This window comes from Dryobates pubescens, chromosome 11 (assembly GCF_014839835.1).
Source record: "Dryobates pubescens isolate bDryPub1 chromosome 11, bDryPub1.pri, whole genome shotgun sequence".
Classification (NCBI taxonomy): domain Eukaryota; kingdom Metazoa; phylum Chordata; class Aves; order Piciformes; family Picidae; genus Dryobates; species Dryobates pubescens.
The window spans coordinates 29,681,263-29,705,061 of NC_071622.1; the positions used below are offsets into that span (position 1 = coordinate 29,681,263).

Here is a 23,799-nt window from a genome sequence, read left to right on the forward strand (position 1 = left end):
ACGAGAGACGTATCTATTACTTAGTCATGAGGTATCTAGACCAGCTTGCTTTTGAAACTAAAGCCAGTGTGTCCCAGGCATACTGTATTTCTGATTTGCATATGGAAAAGGCAGTTAAAAAGCTGATGCCCCCATCTTGCCTGTGAGTCAAGTAGCAAAAGTAAATGATTTATCAAGCAAAGGTTACAACACCTGCGCCTTTTTGTCAACATATACGGAGGATGCCAAGTCAAGTGTTTCTTCTAATAGCTCAAACAGAAATTTAGATTCATATAACCCCCCAGATAGGACAATTATGCAGTGAGCCACTGGAGTGGCAGAGTGATGGATGGGGTGAGCAGAGGCAGCACAGGAAAAAAACAAACCCACTGTAAAGTTCTGAACCAGGCAAAGCCAACAGCCCTTCAGGGGCTTTTGTTACTGAATCAGAACTACTGACTTAAAGCAGGTTATTTCCTAGTCTCTTCTATCATATAGTTGTCATGCTGCTGTAACCTTAGTTGACACAGGAAGATGGCCTTTTCCTAACTAAAATATTATACAAATTCTATAATGCCCATTAAGAAAGGCATGTACTGGGTTTGGTTGTTTAAAAACAGCTCAGGACAGAATGCTCCTTGCTCAAACCCAGCCACGCTGTTGTACATTTGTCTGCAATTTTATTCCAGTGTTCTGGGAAAGCCTGTGAATGCCCATGTATGGGAAATGTGACTTCTGCTGAATGGTGCTGTCACCTCCCTGTGCATGGACTCACTTTTGTGGCATTTCAAAACCAGTAACAATGGTGTGGAACTAGGGCCTGTAGTCAAATGACCCAACCATTTGGAGGACAAAATCAGAGCCACCAAAAAGCTGACCATAAGGCTTTCTTAGGGCTTGTAGCTGGGCCATAATTTTCAAAAAGCTGATGTTCAGATACAGTCTTCATTTTTATTCTGTTGTTCCAACAGTAAAGAGTTGTTTAACCCTTATATTTAAGCTCAGCTTTCAGAAGCTCTGAGTGTTCACTGCTTCCTTCTGTCTAAGGCAGCTGTGTGGCCTGGCAGTTAGTGGTCCTCACTTAGGCTGACTCTGAATGTACCATAAAAATCCTGATGGAAAGCAGCCACTCCAGCTGCTTTTAATACACACTTCTGTGTGCTTTTATATTTTCATTTTGAAAATATCCTTAGTGATCATCCTATACACTAATGCTCTGCAAGAAGAGTATAAAAGCATGTCTTTGTTTAGAGGAACACTAAATAAACCCCAAGTCATTGCAATTAGTAATTTTTACCTCACTTCTCTGATTTAAAACACAGTCAAGTTCAGAGCAGTTTCATGAATAAGTAGTGAGTTTTTCTGATAAATTATATATTTAATATCAAGTGGGTTGTGGTGGTGTAATGATGTATAGAAGCACGGAGATGGCAGCTGGAGTCAGAGACTGGAAGTCAGTCTCCTTACCCACTGCAGCACGTTTGACTTTAATTGAAAGCTGTGCTTGAGTATTGTTTTTCACTGTACAGCATTGTTATTCACTATGCTGCATTACATAGAAGCACTTAAAGTAAGGCTAGAGCACTTTAAAATGATTTAAGTCATAAATAAAGAGGATAAAGGTTTACAGTCAACAAACTTAGCTGGGAAACTTAGGCTGCAGGATGGAAGTAAGTTTAAAATATTTTGGAGACTTAATACTGTTGTGCCTTACTACAGAATCAATTTACCAACTAGTAATTTTTCAGGTCTTCTGGAAAAGGTAAGTAGCATTCTCCAAAGGGTTTCAAGTTTCCTGAGCTATGAAGGAAAAGACCAAATGCTTAAGGACTTTAGCAGTACACCTTAACTTTCCTATTTCCCAGTTCCAGTGTACTTCTGTGTATTCACGTTGCTTCCAAACTGTCTGGAGAAACACCATTCACACACAAAAGCAGGGAAAACTTGTCACGTACATGAACTGAATGAAGGAGAAGCACTGAAAAGTGGGGTGGAGGCTGCATTTTGTTAAGGCAGGAAAAAAGACCCCAGAACCTGATGGGTTAAAAACCCTGCTCTGTACTGCTGGTGTACTTTCTGTGACCCTGTTTAATGCAGAGAAGGTTGGAGATTCGATGTAGTTTAACCTGTGCTGTCGACAGAGCTATAAACTAAAGCCCCTAACAAATGGTACACAAAGACCAGATAGCAAGAAAACACATTGCGTTCACAGGCCTCTGGTTGCAGCCCTGTAAACTGAAAACCTTCAGTAATGAGTGACTTGTGTGTCATTGACAGTGTAGGTGCTGAAGTCATCGCAACAAGGAGTCTGCCTTCGTACTTAGACTGTGACAGCCATTAATCTGTACACTAATTATTCAGATGCATATAAACAATTAGAAAGAACTTACAAGAGCTAAGAGTCCTACTCCCCAATTCACTAGCCACTTGAATTATTACTTTTTAGTCATCACAACCAGCTCAAACCCAAATGATAAATATCTCTTGTTGTTGACCTTTAAAAGTATTGTAACACAGGCAAGCAATCACTTAAAACTACAAACTACAGTTGTCCTACAGCACTCCTTCTGCTCACTTTTCTATACCTTCTCTCCTGTGATAACGTGATATTAGGCACAGACTTAATTTTCTCAACATCTGGCTCAAATTAGCTGCTAACAAAACTGCCAACAACTATTTTCTTAATCGACCCTGGGAATCTGATACAGCTTGGAAAAAGCACATTTAAACCTCGTCCTTCTCCTAAAGAAACACAAATGTTTACTTGAGCTTCTGATTTGACCATAGCAGGACTATGAATTCACTTAACCCAGCTTTACAGGCCTGCCTTGACTGGACTTTTTTTCTCTTTGTGTAAAGAAATAGATGTGCTTGCAATTGCAGAATCTCCTGCTCATTCAAAGCCCACCATCCAAATGGCCATCTAGGAACTGGCATCTATTTTTTTGATGTGGAAGGCACTGGAGCAGTCTCAAATTGCATCTGTTGGGGGACTAAGGTGTGCTGTTAGCTGAGTGGTCTCTCTGAGCTGTTTGTGTATGCAATTAAATGCCCTGCCTTGGGGAATGGGCTGGAGCAAAAGTCTTTGAAAACCCAGTCCTAGAGGAACAACAAAACTCCTGTGTGCTAGAAGCCAATATCTTAGCAAGCAAGAGAGATCTTTCCAGTTACGAAAGCAGCGTATTACTACATAAGCCCAAAAAAACACAACAGACAAACAAACTGCAGGTGACATTTCACTGTAGTTACTGAGACCATGTGGGTGAAGTGACAGCGGCAATGCAGCTGGCTCCGCGGGGACACGTTAGAGTACACTGAAGAAGAAGAGGCTGCAGGCATACAGAGAAGTCGAAAGCGGCCCACCTGAGTCTGTTGAGGGATATTTACAAAGCTTGGATCCCGTGGTCCAACACTGACGAATCGGTTTGCGGGGGAGGTGCTGGGTGTCGAGTAGGCTGTGAAGGGAAGGGACACATGCGTTGAGGAAGCGGCACTAGATTGCACACGAACAACACCAAAACACACTGTCTCAGAGCCACCTAAGCAGATGTTTAACATAGAAATGTGCAAACGTTTTAGAGAGCGAGAGTTTGGTTTTAGACACTGGAAAGGCTTGGTCTTAATGATGGGGAGATCAACACATAGGGGACTGGGCTGCTCCTCGCCAGGCAGGATGGCAATGATGTGCACTCAGGAGAAGTGTGCTGGGGCCACCTGTGCTGCTCTCCATCCCAGAGAAGAACCTCTCTGAGCACTTCCATACTGGGAAGCACAAGAGACTTCTACAGGTACTGTCTGACTGATTTCATTCAAATATGTGGTAACTCTGGTTTTGATGGGGTTTTGTATAGCTGTGAAATGACTGAGGAGCTCATTCACAGAACCAGACCCTTATTTCATGCTAATCCAGCATTTTCTCTCAACCAAAAGTTTTGGTTTTCATACTGCTGTAGTCTGCACTCTCTAAAATGTTCACTTGATGTGTTTGACAAACTAGGAAGATCCTTTCGGTAAAAAATTAATGGGTTGCAGTTTCACTGGGGTGGTAAGTGCAATCAGTCTGAAGCTGCCTTTAAAAACTGGAAAGGCTCCCATAAATGTAAAGCTATTAAATGCAAGGCAAGCCAAGAACCCAGATTACTTCCAAACTTGAAGTACTTTAATGATTTTATTGTTGCATTATATTCTCCACTGCAACTGTCCACAATGCCACGTACTTCCATATGCAAAAGCTTCCAATGCATTTTCAGGCTTCCTCTCATTTGAAAAACCCCCATGCAATATTCTCCCTTGTTCAGTTTTCTGCATCTTCATATCTAAGTTCAAATAACCTAAACAGATGCCTTCATACAAACAGTGATTCTGCCTATTTTAAATATATTTATGGGAATACATTCTGCTGAATAAAATCCCCAGACAATCTAACTATCCAATGAAGAGACAAAAAAAAACAACATTAGAAGGAAAATTACTTGCCAAATTCCAGTCAGGCTAAAGATAATGTTCAGGCCTCAATGTTAGAGAAAAATAAACTGAGTCAAGAGCTGGGAAGGACGCTTGAGTTGTTGTTGATGAAAGTCAGTTGCCTTTCTGAAGGCAAAAGTTTTGATGAAGAGGCATGACATTGGACGAGCCGAGCCTTTGGTTTAAGGCTGTACTGGATCAGACCAATGCTCCACCTATTCACTGTCCTCTCTCTTACAGAAGTCATAAGCAGATGCACAGAAAAGAGTCAAAACAGGTCACATATTTACTTTCTCCTATTCTTTCCCACCCTCTGGTCATTTTCAGCTCAGGGACTCCCTATATTTAATGACCCACAAGGGATTTCTTGCTGTTGGATGCCCAGTCTGCCCTTGAACTCATGCAAACCTTCCGCATCCCACAAAGACCTTTGTTGAGGAGTTCCCAAGTCTATGAGCATGCAGGACTATGTCCTTCCCTTCTCTCTCTACCCAAGTCTCATGAACATCTCATGACACCTCCTGCTTCTTACAATAATATCAGACAGCTTCACTTTCTCTAAGGGCATTCCTCTGAAGGCACCTCAGGAGCTGCCTCTCTTCATTTCCAACTGATCTGAAGGGAGAAATGGCACTGCTGACTTCGAAGAACGAATTCTTCTAACTTGTTTCCAGTGAGGTGAGCTTTTCATTCCAAAAAGCTCACACTTTGCTAGTACTTGCAGAAATCATAGAAGGAACACCTCTCCTTCAGAGAGCTTTAAAGGAATTTTGAAGTGCACTGATTCATCTTTCCGAGATGATTTTGCAAATTGCAGGGTAGCGTATTAGAGTATGAGCAGGTACACCAGTGGTTACTCATAGCTGCAGATCGAGGAAAAAGTGAACTGAGTAGATCTGGTGAGATGTTCTCCTGGCCTTTTTTACCACATGCATTTGCTTAATAATTCAAAGAAGCCACAGATTTGCAAAGGGTATAGCTCTGTGGCTGGTGCCACATATTAAGACTCTTCTACACTGTTTTACGGTGAGGTGTGGGTTTTTGTTTAACTAACGACTGAACCCTGCCTTGTGCAAGACTAAAAAATCCTTCTGAAGCAGGGGAAATAAAGCTTGAAAATCAAACATCTGTTGTTTAGTTCTTCTGGTCTACTTTTAAGGAAGCAGAATGAGTGGAGAAGCCATTTAATCCCTTGGAACAGGTAAGTTCCACTCAGAAGGGAAGGAACTCAAGATCTTGTTTACAGTTCCCTGATGGCTGATACTTTAGCTGTGATATTTGGTAGAAAATCAAAGGGAAATCATCAGAACAGTGTCTCAAATGGCTTCTCTGTTCAAACAAAAATTCTAAAGCATTTGAAAACTATCTAATATGCACTAAAGTCTCCTCAAACCTTGCTGGGTGAATTACTATGTATACCTTTCTTCTGTAATGCTCCACACTATGTTTAACTTGCTTTCTGAAAATACTTGGATGTCAGCTTGGTATTTCTTTAAGGTCGTATAACTACACTGCTAGAGCCAAGAAGTGAGAAGTACCCAAACTACATGTATGTAGAGCAGGCTTTAGATTGGACTCTCCCAAGAGGCTACTCCCACTTCACTGTAAAATGTCACAAGATGTTTGCAGATTGGCTCAGAACACTAAGCTGACATGGAATTCACATTAGCAGTGCCTCCTGTTGTGGTGAAATTTGGTTCAGAAAAGGGAGCATTAGAGAGTATTTTTTAGTGCATCACCAACACAGCTTCTAGCTGTATCTGATTGGCTTCATATAAATACCCTTGTTCAGTGTGGAAGAGGGATTCCTGGAAGTCTCACCACTTCTGATCCCTCTATTGTGAGATTATGACAGGGGAAACTGCTTTCATGGGTTAATGCTGGGTCATATTATATGTATAGTATACATACATATGTATAGTGTACACACATTATATTACAGTATACAGGCAATGAAGACTGGCTTATGATGGGGTCTTCAAACTCCATTTCAGGCAAGGGAAAAGCCAAAGCACAGAAAGGAACAGAAGGCAAATCTTCTCCTGATCTTTATCAGCTTTGCTTCAGAACTGCCTAGATCTACACTATCTTACACTAGCTGATAGCTGGCCCATTTGGCTTACACAAAAACATCTTCCTGCCCAGCCTAGTCTTTCTGCTACTGGAATTCACTAAGGATTGTTTGCAACATCAAAGCCCATAGCCAAGGAAATGAGTGTGATGCCACAAATTTGCTATGATGCCTCACTTCAGGAACAAGCAAAACAGGAGCTGGCAGAGAAAGAACATTTGCTCACACAGACAGCTTTGATATTTAGCCAAAATGGCAAGAAATTGTATGAAAGACAAGACAAACAAACAGTTTTGGGAATATATTTTAAAGTTGCCTGCAGTAGGAGAATGTTAATTAAAAATATACTTTCCTGAAATAATTTTTATTAAATATAGGAGCTGGTTTATCAGACTGTTCTGGATTGAAAGGATCAACTATTGGTTGGTAAAGATGCTTTGGGTGAGCTATAACCTAATGGGTTATCTACTACTAGGTTACTTTTGCAGACCAAGAGGGCATGTGCTTGGTATCAAGAGATGTAGTGTTTTGCAAAGGACTGGGAGTCAGTTTAGCTATTGTGGAGCTGTAGAGAGAGAAGTAACCAGAGGAACATGGTACAATACAGCAATACCTACCACAATGCATTCTGCAGCTGAGTGTCTGAGCGGGAACTGCAAATTCTAACAAATTAAATGATACGGTCATCACCCTCTTTTTTATGGATGGGGGAAGGAGTGAGCAGAAAGCTAAAATGGCTTGCCCAGAGGGTGCTCAGTCAATGCACAGCAGAGAAAGGGAGAGAAATCCAATCTGAGTATGAATCCAGCACTACAGTCACAAGATCATTCTTCTCATCCTGACACAAATGCTGTTTAACACGAAAACTCCTTTGTGCAAAGGGACATTAACTGATAATGATCTTGCCCAACAAGGGAAAAGAGCTAAGTTTCTCCCTGTCTAATGTTGTGAACCTTAGAAAATAACATTTAGTTTAAAAAATACACTATAAAAATCATGGTGTACAGGATGGCAGTGTCTTAGACTCTGCATTGGAATGAGGGCCACAGATTCTAGCACTCAGATTCAGTTGTGATAGTGATAAAGTCCAACTGGCATGTAGTGGAGGTGGTGTTTTCTTTGGGAAATGAGATATTAAACCCAGAAACTGTCAAGTTCAAGAAAATATTGTGTAGTGTTTGTTCTGGGTTACCAACCAAACAAAATCGAGAAGAGATCTGAGATAAGATAATTTTGGGACTGCTTCTGATATCATGGATATGTTCTATTGAAAAGGCTTTTTACAGAGGAAAAATGAACCCTCCCAAACCTCATTGAATCCAATCTCCATTGTATCATCTCACTGGCTTTCCAAAGGGATAGTATTCATAGCTGAAACTTTCAACTCCCAGAGCATGCCTGGCCACCCAGTAGCAGCAAATCCCCAGTGTGCATCTCCAGGGGCTCTTCCTTCCTTGGACAGCACTAATGTTCATGTTTTGGTTAATGTCACAGCTGGAGAGTTTCACTATTGCTCCGAGAATCATTAACCACCTTGTGAATTTTAGCTCTCATTCCCAGGAGGCCGTGCTGTATTGAACAGCTGCTCCTGGCTCCTGCACCCCTCAGGAGGGCCATATTCCAATTTTTGGTAGGGCCGTAACTGCATTTTGTTTCTGCAGAGGGCTTTCTGCTAGACCAAAAAAGGGAAGGAGAATGGAGCAAATGCCAACCCCTTTCACTCCATTTCCTTGGTGTGGGGGGGGCTTCATTCTCCTCGGCACAGCTAAGGAGAGAGTCTGGCCAAAATCTAACATCACTCCTGCCTTTGTTGCATAAGTGACTTTCCAATATCCTCAAGCTCTGCGGGGCAATCAGCCATAACCCAGCGACCCTCCCAGAACTGGTGCACTCAAGCGGTTTGTAACCATGGAAAACACCTTTTTTGTGTGTGGCTTTGATGAAACTCTGGTGAATCTGCACTTGCTGTTTGAGAGCTAATATTTAGTTAAGGCAAAAATAAACACAGACAAAAATAGAGGGTTGGTACTGATTGACACACTCAATGGAGTCCAGTGGGCCCTTCTGGAAAACCCTCACTGTGAGCCTAGGAACTTTGGTTTTACTCTTTTTGTGGCCAGCCGCTTCCACTGGCTTTGGTATATAAGCAATATTTTGTCTTAGAAAATGTTTCCTATAAGCTACTTCTCTGTAAAATGTGTCCCTAAATTAAATTATATGCTTCTTTACAACTCAAGTCACTGTTATTCAAAGCCGTCACCCGAAAAGAAGATGCATGCCTGAATATGTACAGAGCTATATGTTTAGACATCGGCGTAGCTAATTAACAAACAGTAATTATTTTCCTAATCTTTTGTTTAAATACCATTAACTGGCTGCTCTTGAGAAAACCTCAATTCCCAATTAACGTGGCAGCTGTCTGCCGAATGCTGAGGCGCAGTGACCAGCCCGAGCCGATGCCGATGGCTGGTGTTCTGCAAACTTCAGCTGACAAACACCAGTTTTCCTGCCAGCTGAGAATCAGGCCAGACACGCATTTAGCTTGTTTACACGACCATGGTATCATAAAAATTAAGTCTTAAGATTACTGCTAAAACGATGTTGGGAATTTTTTTTGCTTTTTAGACACCACATGCTGCCAGTAAACTGAGTCACAACTGTAATGACAAATACACATTGACCTAGTTTCAATTTTCCCGGTTTTGAAGACAAGGAACTAGTAAGGCATTGCTGAATACACACAATGATAACTATGACTAAATATTAACCTTTTAGATTCCACCACTGAAATCTGATTGATAGGACTTAAAAGACTGTATCTCCCATCAGAAAGAGTCAAAACTTCCTGATAGAGCAAGTGTTGGGGCTAAGATCAGAAAGAGTAGTGGAGGGGAGGCAATGAATCAACTCCTCAGCTCAACAAAAATCTGCTGATCAATTCTAGAAGTCCTGGTTCTACAAGATCATGTTCACAATCTTACCAGACTGTCTCATACTAAAACCCATTGTAATTTTGAAGCGAGCCAGAGCATCTTGCTGAGTTTGCAGTTGTGTGCTATCGCATAGCAGAAGGCAATGCAAAACTCTCCAGAACTACCAGATTTTAAAGGTGCCCCCTGGAACCTGTGCAAATCTCCTGAACACTAGATAAAGCTTTAAAAATGTAGGCTTCACGTGGTCTGAACAGTGAATACCTCTTTACACATCAAGCAGTGGTTGCATATAGCATTTAAATAATATGCTTGAAAAGCACACAAAGGGATTTGCTCTTTCGATTAGATTGATTTTTGTTTGTGGATGTTATTTGGATTCCCTTCACCGTGGAACAAGTCCCCTACAGTTGCCATTAAAGCACTGAAAGCTTCTCTTTTGTTTTTAAATGTCAGTTTGAGCATAGCTTCATTAAATCATTTCACAATTAACTCCCTGAACATCCAGACTTTTTTTAAAGCATCAGACCCAGCTGAATCGCATTTGTTTCCCAGAAGAGTGAGTCCAAAGTGGTATCCCCAAGTGTGTATCCAGGAATTTGTATATTTGACTTGTGGCTACACAAAATACATATGGGAGCCGTGTGGGAGGCGGAGAGAGGATTAAAGCTTTCTCCCTGGGCCCATGAAATACCATAGCTTCTTGCCCAAAATGCAGGGCTCGGGAACCAAGTCATAAGGGAAAGATGTCTGGGTAAATCTAGGAAGACTTATTCCCCAAAGAACTATAAATGAAGTGAACTCAAAAGCATTGTTAGTTTAGGCCAGTATGTACAAGCAGCAAATGTTTTCTATGAGGCTCTCTGACTTCCATGTAGCACCTATCCTCTAAAGCCCAGCATGAGATCCCAACGTGCCTCCTCATGACTGTATACGTGATTCCAAAGGTCCAAGGTCTGTGTCACAGCTTAGCCACTGGCCATGATTCCCTTCCTATGTGGTTATGTGAGATGCCAACAAAGTCAGAAATGAAACTGTAACCTTAAGCTAACTATTTTCTCATTAAGAGAGAAGCAGCTGAGAACTTTGTCCATTATATACAGAAAGCTCTCTTGCTTCCTGAGAGCTAGGCCAAGTCCTCCTCTCTGAAAAGCTGACAGACGGTGACCACAGCACATTGCGTGCCGCTGCTAGCCCTTGGCTCCCGCTGCGTCTATACTTACTTGGAGAAGTGGGAGAGGTGGCCCCTCCTTCTGTTGATGTAGTTGGAGGTTTTGTGTCTGGCACTGGCAGAGGCACAGGCCTAGCCATTGGTGGCGGAGGTGGTGGTGGCAACATTGGGGTAGGAAGGAATGGATTGTGCACCTTGCCTTGGCTGCTACCATTGGGCTGCCAAAAAACAAGCAAACAGACAAAAATTATACTAAAAATCAGCTATTTGGAACCTCCAGCAATAACAATCTAGTTGAGAGCTATGTGCAATACATTTACAATTACTTGAGAGGTGGCAAAGAAAGCACTGGGTCACATTCTCTATTGACTTCAACTTAGTCTGTGATCCTTGTGAAACTACGGAAATTCTCCCTTTTAAACATTTTGTCCTATTTGCAGCTGGACTAAAATGCCCTGGATTAATTCAACTACTCTTTACATTTCCTGCAGTCACTAACTCATGCTCAGTTAGGGTTGAGGCAGTATTTTTGACCCCTTTAAATTCCCCAGTTTCATGCCTCTGTTATACCCTTAGGATATCAGTTCCTAGGACTTGAGTGAAAATTTCTTGAAGATACTGCTCATTAAGAGGAAAAACCAAGCATTTTTGGTGGTCTTAAAAGTCATGCTGGTATCTTATTACAGGAAAATGAATGAGTGTGTATTAAACTGCTCTCCCACATCCCTTCTGAGTTACCAATAGTGTAGCTCACAGTTTAGATGCCATTAGGATCATATGGAGAAATGACTGAGCTTAGAACTGATTCATTTTACACATTAGGGAAAAGAACCCAAACCCCTGCCTCCATGTAGTCTGGGCTGTGGTCAGTCACAGGCAGAATGGGCCCAGCTGTACAAGTGTGGTCTTTCAATTAATCACCAGAAAAAACCTACCCATAGTAAAAGTGTTTTCAAGTATTACGAAACCAAGAAGCAGGCTTAAAAAAAAAAAAAAGAAAAAAAAAGAAGCCACCCCTTTCCCCCAGCTTGTTAAGTTTACATTTTAAATGCAAGACAGCCTGGACACTTGAAAACCATACAGCTAGATGCCAAATACTGTTGTAAAGAGAAAGTAGGACAGCCTGTGAATCAGGTGTTCCATTTTAGTGACAAAAATGATGAGATCACTTTCGACAGCACTCTACAAATTGATCTCTCTGCAGTTCTTCTGGCACTGAGCATTGGCTTTTCCATTGATGATAAAAGCTCAGCTTTAAACACAGATCCATATTCTAAGTACTGCTAAAGAAAATAATATTTTAATTCCTGTTAGGGTTTCCATTAGCCTGAATTACCAGGGACAAAATACTCACACTGGTAAGCGCTTGGGACCTTGTTTTCATTTTGCCAGTGCTTTGGCACTGACAAAAGGCCTGAAAGTTGTGTAGGTGCAAATCCCATTTGTGCTAGAGCAAAAAGGGGTTCAGGGCATACATAACACTCAGATTCATCTGCGTTTAACTTAACAGCACTCCCACTGACATCAAAGACTGCTGTTACTGGTGTCTGCAGTAAAAGCAATCCTTCAGGGACATTTATTTTTCCAACATCTAGTACCTTTAATAAACTAATATATTAGTGACATCTCTCAAACACTATCTTGTCTCACAATTAGGTCCCTTTCCTGCCAAGAAGACCCCTGCTGTATGTTCATTGTGAGTGTGCTAACAGTTCATAATGCTGAACGGTTTGGGATAAATTAAGCAAATGAATACTCAAGGAAAAAGAAAAGCACTATATTGATTTGTTGTCTAGACATAAATGTATCTGCTAACATATTGCAGACATTATTCAAAGCCAGTACTGGCTGCAATAAGTAGAGTCAGTTTTTTTCTGCTAGGGAAGGGAAAGCGCTGAGAACAATATAGCTTATTAAATAAGTGTAATAAATTAGATGCTAATAATTAAACTAATTCTCATTAACACTTTCAATCGTATGTATGTCAGGAGGGAAACAGTAATTTTGCCAGTTATTACTTCATTGGCTGGAAAAGTTACATGCATTACAGTTCATGAAATATTCAGGGCATTATTTTAGATTTGATTTACATAAAATTTATAAATTCTGTATTTGACCGGAATGCTATTTCAATACTAGCAAAATGATTCACTTTAGTTGATTAAAAAGGAACAAAAAAAAAGAAAAAAAAAAGGTTATTTGAAGCTTTGGATCTCTGCTTAATTTTTCATAGAGATAAGGGGAAAAGATAACTGCTTACAGAAATAACAAACCATAATAAACTGTACTTTTAACATCTTGAGTTCAAGTACTGGTCAACTTGATCTAAAGTGCTATAAGGCAGGGTTGGTTTTTTTTTTTGGTGTGGTTTTTTTTATTTTTTTTTTTTTAATGAACTTAGCTGATCTGAAACATCTGTTTCTCACCCTCCCTTTTCCTGCTCCTTCTCCCCTCAACTCTCCCCTGAACGTCAAAAATAATTAATAAAAATTATTCTGCCTTCGTATTTTGTTAACCCTCGTTCCACTAGGGTTACAACGCATGCAACAAAGTCATTTGTGGAGGAACCCAAAAGGTCACTGTATTGCCAGCTCCTCTGACAGTTTAAGTTAATTTCACCACAATGTGGTTGAGTGGTTTTTCTGGGGAGGCTTTTTGTTGGTTTTTAAAATATTTTTGCAGTAGAAGCACATTTTAATTTCCCCCCCTTTTCTTTTCCCTTCCAACAACTATTCAAGGTGTGTTCCTGTATGCAACATGCTGTTAAAATAATCCCATAATCCCATGGTTAATTTTACATAGGACAAACACTTCTGAAGAAAGAAAAACGGCTTCCTTACATTTAGGAACCCCACCTGTCCAGCCTGCTGACCAGCGTCGGGGCAGACAAGTTGGACAAACTCTTTCAGAGTCTCCTGAGGATGATAGCGGATTGCTGGGTGTGAGAAGTATGGCCCAGGCTGTTGAATAATGGGTGATGTTGGAAAATGAAGAGTCGATGGTGTTGCATGTGGACTTGCTATAGGAAAGAAAACAAAGAAGTTATATAGAGTTTTGCCTTTGCAAAATAAAAACAGTTTAAATCTACTGTAGATTTTTTTTAGTCTTTGTTTGAAATGTACAGTATTGTTTATACATCTGAGCTTCACCGTGAACATCTTAGACCACATTGTGTCCTACACTCACTTCATCTAGATCCTGAAAGCAAATGGAGCCAGACAGTTTTGAAGGATTTTCTGCCTTTTGAGTGGACACGCATAAAGGAACCAGCAGTCCTTTGTGAAAGTGAAAGCTATTCATCACCTTAAGAGCAATCCTTATCAATCAGGTCATAAAAAAGTGTATTTGGGAGATTAGGGTTGATTTAACTGACATTTCATATAACTGGGATTTGCACATATGAATTCATTTTATAATGTACTATAAATGGTTGATAACTTAAAGATGGTCTAACGCTTTCTGTTGGGGTTTTTTTTCCACCTTGGTTTAGGAACATTTACTTTAAGTAATGTGTTTTCATCTAATGAAGATGCACAAAGTCACAAGGTCTTTTTGAAAATTGCATTTACATGTTTCTGAATAATCTTGGGCTGAAATCTTCAGAAAGCCCCCAGTTTGCATTCAGGGGTGAAGTTTAATTTGGTGAGTTTATGGGCCAACAAGCCAGCTGGAAAATGTACTAGAGTGCAGGTGAAAAGTTGTAATGTACACAAGCCCACTGACAGTGAGAGATTTTACCCCCAGCCAGTTTCAGAAGAACAACAACTGCAGCTGAAGTGCCTTAAGATGTCCTGTGGTATGTGACACTTTTGCCCAGTTCCTTGCTCTTCAAGATGTATTGGGCTGGACTTTGCTAACAGTGTTTTCCATTATGAGTTGTCACCTTCGGGTAGCAACTGCTGTCACTCATAGGTCTATGAATTCTCCTTTTCCCCTCTAAAATGAGAATTCACTCCTCTTTTAGAATGGCAAATTAATCTGATGGTGCAAAAGCTCATCTGCAAATCATAGATTATTTGTCACCAGTCATCATTACATCCCTGTTCCTCCCTTGGCATGCTATCCTAGTTATCTTTCAAGGGTGTCTATGTGCACATACTGCACTTGTACACCACACATAACTGATTAGGATAAATGCTATGCAAGGGAGGTAATATCCTACAGAAACTCATGTGCTGACTTTGAAGTAACTAAAATATACAAGAGGGAAGGAAAAAAAAAAAGCCTTTGGCACTTCTTGAAAAATTAACTAAAGGTAACTAAAATCAAATACAAATGAGCAACACTTGTTTCATGATGAATGTTATGAGAAACCCTCAGTTAAATAAAAACTAATATCTGCTTCTTAGTCTTGTTCATAGCCAGCTTAATAATAGGACACTTTATTAATATTTTTTTCTTAAGCATTATTAAACCATTAGCAAACTCAGAGCCTGAAGATGTGGATAAAGCATGTACTCAGAGAGAGCAGCAAGGAAACCTCTTGCATTATCCTGTAAACATTCATTAAGGGTTGGCTGGGCAGCAGGTCTATGTAATTCTTTCTCCATGACTGGAGAGGAATGATTGCTTTGACACCACCACCAATAAGAGTTGCACTCATGGCTGTGGTGCTGATATGGGATGAATATGAAGCTCTCATCCCTGCCATGAAAAGCTCCCCCATTCACCTTGTTAACCCCACAAACCTTCCCAGTCTGCTCCCCTTAATGCTCTTTAAAATATACACAGAAAGAGGAACATATGCTACATGTGTGGTACTAAACAGGAAAACACCCCTGACAACACCATGGAGACGAGGACCCAAAAGGTAGCAGGCAGCCTTCCACTATCTCTGGTCAAAGTAGATGTATACCCAGTGAAACTCATCTGACAGCATGGGTTATGTCTATCTTACAACAGTGAGATATTGTGGCATGTGGGCTGAAGTGGAAAACAGCCTCTTCCCACAGCTGTGCCGGGTCTGCAAGGCTGCACTTGGGAAAAGGAAACAAGAAGCAGCATATCCCACACTCCTTGTTATGGAAATGTTGACAGTTATTCCATGGCCAAGGCAAACACCTGTGCGCCCAGCCTGCTCAACCTGTCTGCACATCTGGGCTTATCTCTTGGTTGCTGTTTTTTTTTTTAAACAAACCTAGTTAATTATTCCTTAGTCACTTGTAAGACAAATAGTTTTGTTCAGAGTTTGCATCTTAAATTACAGCATATTTGAAAACTTTTCAGATAAAGAACCCAAATCTTCAAAGGAACAAACGAAGGCTATTTTCCTGTCCCCAAACTCCTGGGAGAGGCTGTAACTTTGAAGTGTGCTATCAAAGGCAGGGATAATGTGGGATTCACCTCAGTAAATGTAGGTATCTACCATGGAGCTAATTATCTTACAGTCCATGGAGAACTAAACAGAACTAATGGTGTCTAGGAGCTGTTCATCCCATCCAAACCCAGACCACTGCCTTTAACTAGACTTCACTGACCATACTGACTGGCTCACTAGTGCCTGTGAAGGAAGCCCACCAGTACTAGCTCCAAAGTAGATACCTCGAGTGCATCTTCAGTTAGGATAATTCCTCCTAAAGTGTCAGCCTCTGATCTCCCTTCCACCAACCTCTGAGGTGTAACTGCTTTAATGACACTTACATCATAACCTCTTGACAGGTATAAAGGTATCATCACCTTCTCCAGGAAGCAGAAGTCATTTTAGAGCTTGTCAAAATATTTTGCCATGAATATTGATTCAGCCACAGTTGATGGTAAGCATTTTGATGACTACAACAAGATTTTCGTTAGCATACAGCACTTCTGTCCTTTTTTTAGATGTAAACCATAATCTTCCTCTCTTCCCTTGTATCTCCTTTTATAGTTTCCCCTTTTCTTGCATGCCAAATGGAAGATGAAGGATGAAGATAGAACTCAGAAGTGAAAATTAATGTGGCAAATATCTAATTAAGTAAAAACATTTGCTGTATGAAAGACATTATTATTATTAGAAATAATCCTAGGCATGTAAGTAGTGGGTCTTTCTCTGTTGCCTTGACTCCTCAGCAAGTCAGGGTAGAAAACAAAGTGGGAAGTATTTGTCGGTGATCTTCCCAAAGAGAGAGAGAAGAAAAATGAATGCAGAAATGATCAGCAATAATTCAGGAAGGTAAAATGCCACAAGAACGTGGCTCTTCTTCAGAGTCTTGGCAAACTTCACAGCACAACCTTGAAGGGGAAAGACTGGGAAGGAAACGAGACTGAACAGGCATCAGTCCTCAGTCTATGCTGACATGAAGGGTTCATTTCTCAGAGCAGATGGATTAGCATCGGGAGTAACAAATGGAATAAGGGTCTCCAAAAGGTTTGTTTTTGCAGTCTCTGACTGGGAAATACCAAATTTCTCAAGTGGAAAAAGGGAGGGCTCCTTGATGAAAGGAAGACTCTACTACTATTAAACTGATCAACATGACAAGTGTGCCTGTCTTATACTAGAGAGGGGGAATTAAAAACTACAGACCATTACTCTGATGGCTGTGATGTGGTCACCAATTCTGTTGTATGCAAAAGTGGCCTTTCAAACAATTTCTGAGCACAGAACACAACTGCATTTCCAAATACATCGATCCTCACAAACATTTTAATCAGTTAAAGGACATGAAGTAGTGGAGCAGGTTGCTATTTTCCTTGTTTGCCTTTAAAAGGGGCAAGTGACCATGGACAAGCTCCTTCAGTCAGGACTTTCAGAAATGCTTAATACAAATAATAAAATCATTGCTTCCCAAAAACTATGTCTAGGGTGATGTAAACTTTCTTCTCTGTGAGAAGGAGACGTTACTACTGTGCTTCTGATGGGATGTTCAATTAGTGATTGCAAATTCTTTGGGATCTTCAAATGGAAGATAAAATAGGTCCTGGTCTATTATTTATTTACTTATTGACTTATTATTTATGTATCCCTAAGCAGTGCCATCCTGCCAAACCGTGTTTCTCTCGGCGTCTTTCAGCCTCTGACATTTATATTTTATTACTGACCTTGCTAAATGACATAACATATAAGTTCTGTGACCCGTGAAAATCTGCATATTCCAGATCAGGACTTCATTTCTACCTGCTGTAGATGGGGAGGAGTTGGACTAGCTGGCATTACTAAATCTGTTGTATGTGCGTGGGGGTTGGAGGCAGGAATTATCCTTCCATCTCCAGGCAAGCATAAATATTTCAAAGCACACATGATTCTAATTCCATTGAAGCTCATCTGAAACATCCCTGACTTTTTATTGAAAATGAGATGATAATGTATGGTGGCCTGCAACAGCTAGACTAGTATTTTAAAAGTACTGCTATTGGGCCAAGTGATTATGCAGTGCAGCTGTTGCGTGCTACACTGGATTTTTTAGTGTTTTACGAGTTTGTGGTGCTGTGCAGCACAGAAGTAAGAGGATTTTTTCAGAAGGCTGAATTCAGACCTCTAAGTATCCAAGCCTGTCTTGTCTTTTCCCTTCTTGATTTATAGTAGCCAATAACAAACTAACCAACCAATAAAATAAGTTGTATTTATTGATTAGGTTGGCACTTCACATGTCAGAGGCAAATGAAGATGAGCCAAAATTGTGGCTCCTCTTCCACTGCATGATCAGATAATAAAGAATCAGTTAATTTGAAATAAATTATCATTTTCTTCAGATATTTAGTACCTTTTTTAGGCCCTTCTCCTGGAACAAAAGAGCAGTCCCGATAAATATATATGGGATCCTTTCTCCCAGGGAATGTAAAGGGACTTTGTGATCACACCTGTAGTGCTCAGATAGATTTTTCCAACAGCACATCCCAACATATGGGGGAGACATATTGATCAGTGCACCTTCCATCTCCTCTTCCAGAAAGCCTTGCCAATCCCTTTCAAGTCCAGATCACAGAATCATAGAATGCTTCAGGTTAGAATGATCCAGATGACTGGAGTGAATTTCTTTCTTCATAAAGTTGTTTGAAGTCTTTGGAAGGGTCATTTAGTGCTGCTCTTCTCCCACTCAGGAAAAGCCTACCACCACCCTGCAATCCTCATCTGTCCAAAGAAGTAGTGGTCTAGGGCATCAAAACCACTGTTCTTTCACAGGCACAAGGGTTGGGGTCCATCAGACCAGGCCAACAGTAGATTGGCTTCACTAAGTCTCAAAACTCAGCTAGCTCCTCTGCAAAGTGATAATTAAGTTTACTAATAGCTCATTAAACATTGATCAATCTTCCTAGAAATAGTAACATTATAATCATAATGAAACAGGATCATTTTTATCAGCTTGTTTTTTGAGGCCATTGTAATTGGCTTCATTACAATTAAGAAAGTATTTTTTTAAAAGTCATTTCCCTGGAAATGTTATAGAACAGTTTGTTCTGCTAGAGATTTCCACTTTAGGCTTCTAAGTTGCTTTAACTCCCTGTATGCTGTAAGCTTCCTCCTAGCATTTCAGTGATGTAAGTGCCAGTTCAAATTATGCAAGATGTATCCCACCCTTTGTACCCCAAAGGTACTTATTCTGAAAATTGACCATATTAGAGGACTAATTGGCTAAGCCACCATGCTGGCTGATGTGAAACACTTTCAAATACCATGAAACAGCTGTGTTTATCGGAAATATGAAGAGTGACTTTTTAATAAGGAGATCTGGCAACAATCCAAGTTTGTTGAAAGGAACTTACACTTCTGTGTATAATACAATACAAGAGGTAAAGAATAGAAGCCTAAAACAATAGCTTTAAGCCCACAGATTTTTGTGATGAAAGCAGTTACCCAAACAAGAAAAAAAAAATAAAAATTAAGAAACTTGGGCTGGGATTTGCAGAGGTCCTGAGAGAATTCAACAACTGCTTTTGAATTTCAGTGGGAGCTGCGTCCCTGTAACTCTTTGAAAGTTGTCTGAAAGTTCTCATTTTTCTTACTGCCCATGAGAAATGGACATTAGGGTGATAAATGTAGAGCAATCTCTTATTCAGGTGAGCAAGGATTTATTTCTATTTAAATATTGAGCTGCTGAGAGTAAGACTGACCAATCCTTGGACCAGACCTTTGAAGGCAACTCAGATCATTGGAAGACTTAAGTATTGCTTAAGCTCCTTAATGGTGCAAAGGGGCTGTAGAGCAACATCTGTCAGGTCCATGGATAAGCTAAGTTCAAACTGATCCTGTCTTGCTATCCCATTTGCAGTGAGAAGGCTGGGAAATGATGAGCACAGGTAAAATTTAGGTATTACTGATACTTCTTTCCACATTATAGAATCACAGAATCATTTTTGTTGAAACAGATCATTGAGTCCAACCATCAACCCAGCATCACTGTGGTCATTAAAGCGTGTCCCAAAGTGCCATGTCTATGTGTTTTTTTAACACCTCCAGGACTGCTAACTCCACCACCTCCCTGGGCAGCCTGTTCCAATTCCTGACCACTCTTTCAGTCAATATTTTTTTTTTCTTAATGTCCAGTCTGAACTTCCCCTGGTGCAACTTGAGGCCAGCGTGAGCACACACAGATGAAACATTCACAATAGAATACAAACAGCTGACCAGTGCAAGAGATAAACAAATACCCTAAATATGATGGATGGAGGAGCTGTTCCTGCCCACAGACATCAAAAAGAAAGATTGCATTGCAGAATATCCATCTCTCAGCTCTCTAGAAAGTCAAATGCAGGTGGTCAGCTAAGCACTGCTGAAAATCAGACCCATAGTATCTCCAAGTCAGGGATGTCTATCAGCTCCTTTTTGCTGCTCTGAAGACCAGAGTGCCATAAGGCACCTGGACCCTTTGTTCAGAAACACTCTTTCTGTAATAGATTTTTGCAGTAGCAAGTGGGAGGCAGAAGGATGTTTTGCCAAGGCCCACTGAGTTCCTAGCAAAAAAGAAAACATGCTTAAAGCTGTGCTTGGGTGCAGGGTTTATTGGTGTACTCTGGATTGTTGAGTATTACAGGCTGCTTTTGAGAACCTGTAGAGCTGAACCAAATGCTGGTTCCAGACTCTGGCAGAGGCAGGGGGCCAGTTAAGTCAGCTATTTTGAGCAGATTGTTTTAAATCCTTCCTCCTTGCGAGATCAGGATACTATAGAACCAATTAGAAAGGTAGAGAATTCAAAATCATACCTTTAGAAAGAACTCCCCCCTGCCAAGATCATAGCTAGAGGTCAAAAAAACCCTTAATTTAACCTATTTGTAGAATTCCTGCTTCACATCAAGCGCTGGCAACTTTTGCATGTTATTATTGTTTTTAATACACATGATGTATTCTCATATATAAGATAAAAACTACTGCTAGGAGAATATATCATATCTTTCTTATAATGAAATGCAGTTGATAAGTTTACAAGAGAAATGTAAATTCTCTTTAAAAACACAACCTTTATGTGCGTGATGATATAATTCTGCTTTGATACTAAAAAGGGCATGGTAATGGAATCTGTGACTTTGGAGTGATATATTGCTGTTAAGTTAATAGGACTCCACATTCCCATTTCTAATATCAGTGTTTTTTTCCCCCCTTTCATTCTGTAGATGGTGAGCTGATACTACATAAACATTGTTAAAGCTATAGTTCTACGCTACAGTAATTCACTTAACTTTAACATGATTTATGGTTCTGTCAATAGAGGAGGTTGAAAATCCAGAGCTCTGATGCTTAAACATGGGTTCCATATTTAAAGCAATAATGTGCTTTTTGTGTGTGGCTGAAGCTAGAAGAATTTAGCATAAAGCAGAGATAAAAATATTATCGTTCAGTGCACTGTTTAAAGCATATAGTTTAACTTTACGTCAAAGAGAGCAAAGAAACTGAACACAGAATCGGTAAAAGCATGGGTAAAATACTTTGTTCCTGCAGCACTCTATTTGTATATTATTTTTTTAGGGATGCATGAAATCCTATGAGTATTTTTAACACTCCCCCTTTTTTTCATTCTTTTGCTCAGTTAGATCAGCTCCTTTTGTCAGGATGAGTTTAAATCTGGGTCCACTGTGTTAATCACCCGCCATTTTTCTTTCTGGCACTTACCCTCCAGGCATTTTGCCTCTTTAGGAGATTAAGCGACCAAGTCATCTTGATGCTCTAACATGTCCTCACTGGAGCAACATATTAACACAACTCCTCTGCAAAGAGCACTCTTTAGAAGTTTGCTGCAGGGATGACAAATTAACCCAGCATGGTGTCCCACACATCTATCTCAGTACAAATTATTAGTGTAATAGAGCTTTTAGTTATGCATTTATCTAGTAATTATTGAACGGTTATACAAAACGAAGCTGAGCAATCATGGCCCTTTATGAGGCAATCTCAGTGGGTGGTCTTACAGTTAATTTAGGATAGGACTATCTAAGCAGTTCACTCACACACAAATTAGCTGAACAGCCTGCTCCTTTAAATATTTCCTATGTCACAGGCTAACTCTTTACAATACAACAAAGGTAGAGTTTTAATTACACGGTTCCTGACTTTTGTTTAGCTGTAGCTTTAACCATTTGCTAGCTTTCCTCTCTGCCTTCCCCTGCTTGGGATATAGGAGTAGATGGCAGTTTGGGTAGGGTACCTCCTAATTGCTAAACCCTGACCTTGAGGCCATTAGCCAGGGAACTGTTTTTCCATCAGCATCATATTATTTTGAAGTGAGAGGACAACCCCAAAATCTTCACCTACACCTAGGTTTACGGTTTGCCTCAGTGATCTTCAAGGTCTTTTCCAATCTAAATGATTCTGTGACTCTATGATTCTACCCTGACATTGTAAACTGATTCTGTGATTCTACCCTGACGGTGTAAACTGGATCCTCGCTTTTAGCTGTCACAAAAGCAACGTTCATCTGTTGGCCAGTTAGGCTATTTGTGGTTTCTGCTCAACTTTGTTTACTCTTATGCTGTGGCTGTCTCCTCTTCTGGCTGTCTTACATTACTATCCCATGATCTGAGTTGCCTGTATCAAAATGAAACTGCACCACTTTGTTATCATCAAAATTCAGTGGAAAGGAGAAGGTTGTATTGCTCTGCCTGATCACAGCATCGAGGAGCAGCCATGGGTAGTTGTATGGAATAGGGTACTACAAAACCTCCTGTTACACCCTGTAGCTCTGGAGTGAGTTAGCAGGAATTTTCACTTTGATTTGCTTGAAGCTGGCTGACAGGACAGCTAACAGGCACTGATAGTTTGGTGACCTTGTTGAGAATTTTGATAGAGAAGGGCACAGTGTCTTCCCAGATATGTGACATCAAGTTTTTGCCACTTTGGCACAAACAGAGAGTACTACCCTGCAGAGTTTCCCTGGTAGGCCTTGTCCTGATAAAAATCTCAGTGTCAATGCTTATTAGGGAGAAAATGAATATAATGGGAACCACTCCACTAGTTGACTTTCATCCCTTCTTCTCTTTCTGCTCACACACCCACTTCCTTGGGTTCTTCTGCTGTATTTCTTGTTTCTCATAATTGTGTTTCTCCTTCATTTATCTTCCTAACATACCATCTCATTCTTAATATTTTTTCTTTCCTTGCCTTTTCTTCCTTGCTTTTTGGCTTGCAGGATCTATGCTGTCATATTCTTGGGAAATGCTTGATTGCTCTACAGCACAGGCTACTGTATATCCGAGGTTTACAAGATCATGGTCAATTTAATGTTTCAGCCAGCTCCAGATATAAAGTCACTAGAGTGTAAGTAGCAGTACATGGAAGCCTAAAACCACTTATGTAAATACTGCTGTCACCCACAGTATTTAAATCCTTCAGTGTCTGGTAAAGAGGTCAAGTAGGTTAATGTCTGGGAAACTTTGTAAGATGTCAGCAAAAAGTGATGGCTTTGTAATACTGGAGTGCTGTGGGGAGCTAAGATGACCACCAAATAATCTAACTTGCAGGTAACAAAAGTATGCTGTGTAGGAGCTAGAGATCCAACTGCTTGTATTTTCAATGCCTTGAAAGAAATTCTAAATCTGATAGTGATGTTAAAGCCACCCTATAGGTGATCAATTTACCATCTGCCAGACACTGAATCCTAACCACCCTGGTCCAGAGAAGACATATGGTACATTCATAGAGTCATGCCCAAAAAACTGCCATCATCCAGTGAGGCTCCATGAATCACTTTGCTAGCTTATCACCAAAGAAACTTGGATCTTACCACCATCTGTTGGAACTACTGAGGAGTCACTGAAGCATTGGCATCCATGCGCCAGCACTC

The 23,799-nt window shown here is 40.4% G+C and overlaps 1 protein-coding gene across 14 annotated transcripts in view; it reads right to left on the reverse strand.

Moving 5' to 3' along the window:
• Positions 1-23,799, reverse strand: part of NFIA (nuclear factor I A) — a 359,804-nt gene that overhangs the window by 20,990 nt on the left and 315,015 nt on the right. For 10 of the 14 annotated variants that reach the window (XM_054165667.1, XM_054165665.1, XM_054165673.1 and 7 more), the window contains 3 exons: positions 13,456-13,634; positions 10,668-10,833; positions 3,343-3,434 (listed from right to left, as the gene is read on the reverse strand). In XM_054165667.1, coding sequence (XP_054021642.1) covers positions 3,343-3,434; positions 10,668-10,833; positions 13,456-13,634 — 437 coding nt within the window. The remainder of the gene's footprint in view (positions 1-3,342; positions 3,435-10,667; positions 10,834-13,455; positions 13,635-23,799) is intronic. The other 4 variants (XM_054165666.1, XM_054165676.1, XM_054165672.1 and 1 more) reach the window with 3 other exon arrangements.